The sequence below is a fragment of the Rhodnius prolixus genome, unplaced genomic scaffold, assembly GCF_049639745.1.
Source record: "Rhodnius prolixus isolate KJV_2025 unplaced genomic scaffold, Rpr scaffold_8, whole genome shotgun sequence".
In the NCBI taxonomy this organism is placed as follows: Eukaryota; Metazoa; Arthropoda; class Insecta; order Hemiptera; family Reduviidae; genus Rhodnius; species Rhodnius prolixus.
This window is the reverse complement of record NW_027411593.1, coordinates 21,932,544-21,941,507: the sequence shown is the minus strand read 5'-3', so window position 1 is coordinate 21,941,507 and position 8,964 is coordinate 21,932,544. Positions and strand designations below refer to the sequence as shown.

Genomic DNA, 8,964 nt, shown 5'->3' with positions numbered 1-8,964 from the left:
CGCTTTCTCCTACTGTACTAAGAAGTTTAATTGGAATTACCGTGTGATAGAAACTTGTTAGCAGTGATTTCATGCAATCTGTACGCTTCTGGAAACTTTAACAAGAAATTTAAAGAACTATTTTTATTTTTTTAAAAAAGGTTAATACATTTTTAATATATCAAAGTTTGCTATATTGGGCATTGTTAGAGCGTTTGCTCAATTTTGAGCAATTTTATCAGACGCAAATTTTAGAAACGATTGATAGACGTTAAAACATATGATTCTGCTAATTATCATTTAATACAGGATTCAAAACCTAATAGAATTGAGCCAGAATGTCTTGTATTGATGCTCTAGCAAATCATTGGTCTCTTTTCCAACGAACTGAGGTTTTAATGAACACTGTGAAATGTTTAAGTTATAGCAATTTCAGCTTGCTAGGTTGGAAGTTGTATCGAATACTCCATAAGAGACTAAATCGGCCAGCAACCGGTTACTGGAATGTTATTTGATACCTGCATGTTGGATTTCCAACAGTGAGGGTCACTTAAGAATCTCTTTCTTTCAGGCTCCTGGATGATTCTCTCACTGGACTTTGTGATTTACGGGGAGATCTCTACAAAATGGGGCTCAAGCCAAATCCTTTTTGTAGTATTGTTATTGCATTCATCGTAAAACGCATGTTTATTGTATCGCTGAGTCAGCAAGTATATAGCAAGAAGTAAAGATTAATCTAGCTCTGATAATGGTTGATAATCCGAAACCTGGCCAGGGATACAATAATCATGCATGTTACAACGAATAATATCAGAGATATAATCCAGTACTCTTGACCTAATCACATTTTCAACGTTTCTAAGTGTTTTGTGAGGTAATAATACATCTCCATCTTATGACAGATTGGAATGTGAGAATGCTAAGATCTTTGATCGGGTTCGGATGACGTTAGGAGTTGTGCTTGATCTTTTCGGACTTCAGGCGGTTCAGGCCCATGTCTGAACCCTAAGTTCGTATTTTTTGCCATTATTGTTTCCTTGGTGGTTAGCTAACATAAATAGGCCCAGATTTTAGCTTTGGTTAACACACAAGAGTTTTGCTCCGTTCTGACGAGATGAAATGTAGAACAGCAATAAAAGTATTTTGAAAAAACAACATTAATATATAGTTATTTATTTAACAAGTGTGGAAAGTAGTACTTTTCCTCACGCGAGGCAGGGCTTGCACGCACGAGCGAGCGAAGCGAGGCGAGTGCAAGTGCAAATTGCCGAGTGTGAGGAAAATACTTTACACTAGAGTTAAATATTATATTTTTTCTGCAACCATTAGATTTATTAACTAAAAAAATTAAAAATTTCATTTTTGCAGGCTACAAAAAGTAATTTATTGTTATATTACAATTATTTACATTACTTATGTATTCACATTACTTATTACATTTTCTGCTGTTTCTTTTATTGATGGAGGAGTGTTTTCTAAACAGGAATCACTAAAATCCATTTTAAATTTCTATAAGGTAACACTATAACCTTTTTAACTGTTATAATTAAAAATGTCTAATTATTTATTAAAGTATTATTTTTATTTCTATATTCCTTTCAATTTTTATTTTATTTTTTAATATTCGTTTTTTAATTATTTAGTTACGTTAAATAAGCTTATTAAAGTTTTACAGAAAATATTTATGTTAAAAATAAAACTTCTTATATCAAGGAAGCACAATAAAGTTTTTCCACTCACTAGTGCGGAAAGTGACACTAATGGGCAATTTTTCCCCACTAGTGTGGGAAGTTGGGCATTACACAGCTGATTTTAATTGAGTAATGAGAACATTCCTACATGGTTGCAGAAAAAAATAATTTTATGATAAAATATTACAAAATTTTAAACTTTATTTTAAATTTGAGGATCTGCAGTCGTGCAACTTTAAGCAAGCACGAGCCCATATTCCTGTATTAGTCTAAACTTTTCTCAAGAAAATATGTGTGAATCTTTTTTTACAAAATAATGTTTATTTTTTACGAACCACTGTAAAAAAAAAAAAAAATGTAATGTCAGCAAATTAACCATCAAGATGAAAATCAGAACAACTCAAATTAGTTAATTAAATTTACTTTACTTATAAAGCTAGGGAGTAATTATTGGTTACTACCAGAGCAGCAATCTAGCGGCAGATAGGAGAATTCAGTAATATGGCATAAAGCTCAGTGAGTTCGCACAGTCTGTGGAGACAGAATATTATTCTCTATCATTTGCTTCATACTTTTAGTCTGAGGTAAATTCAATTTAATGATTCAAATAATTACAAAAATTTATGTAACACTGGCTCTGTAGAAAAAAATAGTATAAGTTCTACACACAAAAAAAAAATTCTTTTACACAAAGATCATTTATAACAGTATATTAACCTCTGCCTATGACATCAGAAGGATTTGAAATATTTAAATTCGTAATTTTATTTTATATAAATTTGGAAACTAAATATGGGCGAATTAACTGCCCATTAGTTATTTTATCTCAGTTTCATACATCTGTTACTAATAACTAAGGAACGGATTTCTATGTATTTAAAAATGCCAAATATTTTATTAAAATATGCATTTATTTTCGACAATTATGTGGAAAATATGTGATTTTCTTAAAATATTTTCTGGAATATTTAAGTAAAATGGACATTTTTTTTATGAAAATGGATTTTGGGGGGGGCAAGTTATAATTATTTATACAACAAAGAACATTTTTACTATTTATAAAAAGATGTGTTAAATTTTCAATTTTGAAAACTTCACTCTTCGAAATTGTTTGCAACCACATGAAATTTCAAATGTTGGAACGTAAAGTGACGACGATCTGGGCGTAAGATGGACTTGTAACGACTAAAATCCTTTGAAATGAGGATTTTTAATTTTGTGGAAAGGGATATCTGCTCTAACCAAAGCCCGACACAGATCTGTACTCAGAGTAGACTTACTTGATGATGGAGATGTAAGGAAGGCTTGATAGGACGTCCTCTCTTTCTTTCTGTTTTTATTCTCTATGTGCGATCTGGTGGCAATATGTTGGGTGACTTGGGAACGTTGAGAGCAAGAAACGCGCTTGTCACAAGCTGTGCAGTACAAAATGTCTCCATCACTTCGAAAAAGTTCTGCTGGAAACTCGCGAAGATATTTAGCAACCAGTTGTTTGTTTGAGGCCGATGTTCGTGGCATTTCACCCAAAAAAGAATACACTAAGTGACCGAACGAAATGAATTGGACACTTCAACGAACGAGCTGAAAGAACAGACAACGTCAGACAACTTCAAAGAACTAACAAGTGCCCGTCACTGTTTAGCAGCATTCTGTGTAAATTACAACAACCATTGCCCACTGTGATTCACAGCCCTACAGTCTGTGGTTCATAGTTCCTGTCTACCACCTCCCAATTATGAAAATATGCCCAAAATGAAAAATATGAAAAAATATGTACATATTTTGATTAAATATGTAGAAATATTTATTTATTTTAATCAAATATGTATAAATATGCAATAACATCCAAATATGTGGAAATATGTGAAATAAAAGTAGATTCAAACGGCTTAAAAAGTGTCAGTATGAATACTTCTAGTTGAAAAACGTCTGTAAATTGCCTAGAAAAAAATATGTAAATACATACGAATCCGTTCCCTACGTAATAACTCTGTAAATCTTATAACGATTTTGGATAAAATTTGGCAGGATAATGGGCTTAGTTTCCCTTCGTAACATTAAAGTGCCGTCTTCATCTAAGGGGAAGTATTGCAATCGTTTCAAATAATCAATGGTAAGACTTTATCAAATACTACTTTTAAATTACAATTATATTTTATTATTCTTGCATGCAAATAACATGTTACCATTTAATTACTCCCTACAAATTAATGTTATTACTACGTCTTGTCAACGTTCAGTGTTGGTTAATTCTTTAATTTGAATACTACAAATAATATTTTAATTTATTTCTAAACCTTTTTAATCGACTATAGGTTCAAAAGTAGCATTATTTGTTTACCTAATAGTGTTATAGAAACAATATCTAATCCTTTTAGTTGTATTCTTTTAATCGAATATAAGTTCCAAATTAGTATTCTTTGTTTCCCCAAGTTGTTTATTTAGGAATTGATTTTTAAACCTTTTTTTAATGTATTGTAACGAAGTTGACCTGGGTGGAAAAGAAAGGCCTAGATTGTTCTAGAGGTTGAACGACCAAAGTCAGTAACAGGCCGCCACTGCATAAACAAAAGGGGCGGTATCTACTTGTGGCAGAAAAGAAAGGCCTAGATTGTTCTAGGGGTTAAGCGACCAAAGTCGGTAACAGGCCACCACAGTGTAGACAAAAGGGCCGTCTCTACCTGAACTAGAAAGGAAAGGGCTAGATTGTTCAAGTTTAGTGACCGTAGCCGTAGCGGTCCACCGCTGTGTAAAAGCCAGCTAAGAGAAAGGCCTCAGTTGGGGTGGTGGCATATGTGTTTTCCAACCAATGAACGTCAGGAGGGCGTGGAAACTTATGCTCAGAGAGTTGGAGGAGGGCAGTCCCAGTTGGAGGGAGGCACGCAGTTAAAAGGAGGCCGACACAGCTGTAGAAGTCAGTTTTAAGAGTTTTCAATTAAGTTTTTAAGAGTTTTTAAGCAGTTTTTAAGCAAGTTTTAAGGAGTTATTAGAGTTTATAGTTTTAATCAGTTAGTTTTGAGTGAGTCTTCGAGAGACAGTTTTGGGAGACACTTTGGAAGTGATAGTTTTGGAGAGTCAGTGTTGCGGAGTGCTTCAGTGGTAGCTAGTTGGGCAATTAGTCAGTTGATGAGTAGAGCTGTGTTAGTGTAGCTGAGACTAGTGCAATTCGGTGCAGTACGGACCAGTGGTCAGTCGGGGAACAGTTTTGTGGCGTTACGAAGTGAGTAAGTAACAGTAAACTGTTGTGACTGTTGTAAATGGTGACTGTAATGAATAGCGTTAGTTGCTTGTAAATGTTAATGTGAGTAATGTTAACGTGTTAATAAATCAGGTTATTACTTACAACTTTAGCGAGTTTTATTAGTTAATCAAACCCACATATTTAATAACTAGTGGCAGGCATTAGTTGTGTAAGTAAAGTTTTTTTTAGAAAAACTTTACAGTATTCTTTAATATTTTATGTTTAATTGACCAATAATTTATAAAATTTTCATTCATATTGTTTAGAATGTGTTACATGTCACAGACACTCATGCTGGTAATTTTCATACCAAAATCTTTGTTCAGTTATGTAGCATTTAACTTTGATTGATTGTGATAGAGAGTTATCTTATCTAAATCAGCCCCTAGACAAATAAAAATACAAAACGGCTGGGAGCCATAGAGGAGCATGAAACATGACCAACAATTCTTCGCAAGAAAAAAATAACCATTATTCCCAATTGTCTCGAACTGTAAAAAATTTTAATTTTGGAGAGTTTAGGTGTATGAATCTAAGTTCACTTTTGTTAAGTCAGCGTGAACGAACAACAATGCTCACTATCCTTTGTCTTGTATGAGAGAACAGTAATGTTTTCCGTTCACGATTCGAACGGTCGTTCAATTGCTGTGATTGCAAGCCATTACTTACTCAATCGTTTGCACGTTTCTATTCATTTCCTCTATAATCTAAATGATAAGCATTCAGGATGTATTCAGAAAAAAGTATTGATAATAATATTCCCACTTAGATAAATACTTAAATGTACTACTCCATAAATCTTATCTATTAATCTGCGAATATGATGATTTTTTATACAATATTTTTATGCGTAACAACCACATCTCTATCACAGACAAGTTTAATTCTAATAACTAATTTTTATGAAAAACTTAATATGTTTAAAATAAAACGGTTCGGATAGGATAGGGCGAAGCTTTGCTATTTCATCTGCCTTCCCAATCTTCGGAATCGCCTCGCGGTCCACGGATCCAAATGAGCTTTCAATATCTGGTCCTGTCTTATTTTGTAAAGTCTTCTGTTTTCGTATTTAATTTTTTGCCAGATTTCGATTCACCCAACAATCTCTAACGGCAATATTTGGTAGTCGCTTAGGTAGGTACTAATTTCTAATAGTACAGAAATTAAACAAAGAATTTATCATTAAGATATTATTTTCGTTTATTCGAAAGCTAAACTAATTGTAGGTAAATGTAATGCCTACATTTTTAGGCGGGCACCAGCTTCCAAATTAGGTCGTACATGAAGGGCGGAAAAGCAACATATTTTGCTATTACAATTCAATCGATAACCAGGGTCCAGAATCCTAACTCATTACTCCTCACCCAAATCTCGCCTACACTTAAAAGATAATATTAAATAACTGACCATAAATCTAGTTCATTAATTTTGTCCATTGTCAATTCTCTGGTAAAAATCATATCAGCTTTTTCTAATAATATGGTTAAAAAAATAATTTCGTAAAATATCCCATCAAAAGTAATTGTTGCAAGTCATGATTGTCATTCTTTTTTATAAAATAAAGCCCACTAAATAGCGTTAACTTGGTAAAAGATAAATGATATCTATCTTCAGTTGTCGTATATATGCGGTATGAAAGTTAACTCAACCGTAAACCTGTATGAACATGAACAAAAGTAGATATGAAGGTTTATTTTGAAAATAAATCAAAAGAATGGAGATTTTATTTGACCAATTATTTAAATTTATATCACAATTAGAACTGAAAGTCTCTTATCTACAGCCTTTCTTGGGCTGGTTTATTGTTTTCACCAAAGTGGGCTAAAATTCAAAATACTCCTTTTACAACGGAACTCCGCTCATTTACCATTAATATTAACAAACAAATTCTAAAACATCATTAAGATAAAGAGTTCTTTAAAAATTGTTAACTAAAAGGGTATTTAAATATTGGTATTTTACGTAACAGTAAAACACAATTTTTCAGTTTGATTTCGCGTCCAGCTTCAGATTAGATGGCAATGTCAGAGGCGGAAAGCATGTAAAATTTAACTATAAACTTATGTTTATACTATTCCATAAATCTAAATTTAAAATTTAAATCGTACACATAAACTAGATAAAAGATAATTTGTCAAAACAAAAGATCAATAATTAAAAAATAAATAAATACAAAATAATTACTATTAGCATAAAATTCGTTTATTCAATAAAATTCCTAAATTCAAATTTTGATAAAAATTAGAAATTACACATAATAATACTCGAAGTTGTGTGATTAAGATGAAATTTAATTGCATCTTATTAGTAAAGGTACTTACGATATTGTGGTACAATAAGATTTCGAAAACTGACTTCAAATTTGGTCACCAGTATCACTTACCTGCGAACAAAAAAAATCCAAAATTTAAACAACATAAAAGAGCAAATAAAAGTCAAATACCTAAATAACCCAATTCTTTGTAGAACTTTCTAGTCAAAGAATAAGAAACTGCGCAATATAATTTTACTTTTAACCAATTTTCCTGTGATGATCACAGATTAGTTTAGACGGAAGTCTTAGTAATTAGTGATCTACGGCTGACATGATAGGCTCAGAAAACATCTCTACAAAGCGTCCGTCCATAATAATTAATTAGGATTTGTTTTGGAACTCGAGATCATTAATTTCGGGATTAAGAAAACAGATTCTTGGCTCAAATAACAGAAATAAACTGACTTTTTTTTTATATATATTCCTAACAACATTAAATTTAATTATTTTCGCTGCTGCACCTAATTAATTAGATATTCCAAAATTATAATCATACTTTTTTTTTAATTACAAGCTGTTCATTAATGAGATTCCACTTATCTGGCTAATCAATCTCTTAGCTAACTACAGTGTAACCAATTTGTAGCGTGAAGCTGAGTTGATAATCTGTGTTTTATCAACAGCAATCACCTTTTTATGCTGAAGTTTATTTTGTCAACAAAATTAACTAATTTTACACATTGTTATTTTTAATCTACAACCATGGCTATTTTGATTGGTAAAAGTTGATAATATTCTCAGAGTTGGGCACTGATTAAAAAAAAAAATTAAATTCTAAATTTAAATGATAAAATTTATTAATTGATTAAAATTTTTAATTTTAATCAGAATTTAATCGGCGAATTTAATGGTAATTTTAATCATATGACAATTATTTAATCAATTAAATTTCAGATTTAATCGTTAATCAAACTAAAAAAATTATGATTAAATCGGAGAATTAAATTGAACTTTAATTTTAATCACCGAATTAGTTAAATATCAATCGTTAATCAAACTAATTTAATCATCCACTTTTATGGCTTTTCAACCAATGGTTCGAACCACGTTATGGCGAGGCCATTTCGCTAAGCGTCTTCAATAAATATTTTTCGGTTAATTTTTGTAGACTTCGACTTCTTCACGAGTCTCTAGACCAGTGGTTTCTTAACCGGTGTTCCGCGAGTATGGTCCAAGTGTTCCAAGTTAAAAATTTTTTGGGTCATGAAATTCTGTAAAATTATGGCCGTTCAATATCTCCCACTGTGAACCACGTATTGGTATGGAATTTTGTTCTCTTATACACTTTGATCTACTCAATTATAAACTATAGTTATTTTGTGCACAGATCTATAAATGTAGAAGATATAAAGGGTTGAAAATTTTATGGGTCATGAAATTCTGTAAAATTATGGCCGTTCTATATCTCCCACTGTGAACCACGTATTGGTATGGAATTTTGTTCTCTTATACACTTTGTTTTTCTCAATTATAATCTATAGTTATTTTGTGCACAGATCTATAAATTTAGAAGATATAAAGGGTTGAAATTTTTTTGGGTCATAAAATTCTGTAAAATTATGGCCGTTCTATATCTCCCACTGTGAACCACGTATTGGTATGGAATTTTGTTCTCTTATACACTTTGTTTTTCTCAATTATAATCTATAGTTATTTTGTGCACAGATCTATAAATGTAGAAGATATAAAGGGTTGAAAATTTTCGTTCTATATCTCCCACTGTGAACCACGTATTGGTA

At 31.7% G+C, this 8,964-nt stretch overlaps 1 protein-coding gene across 1 annotated transcript in view; it reads right to left on the bottom strand.

Moving 5' to 3' along the window:
* Window positions 1-7,275: 7,275 nt before the first annotated feature.
* The window catches only part of LOC141451024 (uncharacterized), a 380,810-nt gene continuing 379,121 nt past the window's right edge, over window positions 7,276-8,964 (bottom strand). Inside the window, exon 4 of the mRNA XM_074122040.1 lies at window positions 7,276-7,294. Coding sequence (XP_073978141.1) covers window positions 7,291-7,294 — 4 coding nt within the window. The 3' untranslated portion in view covers window positions 7,276-7,290. The remainder of the gene's footprint in view (window positions 7,295-8,964) is intronic.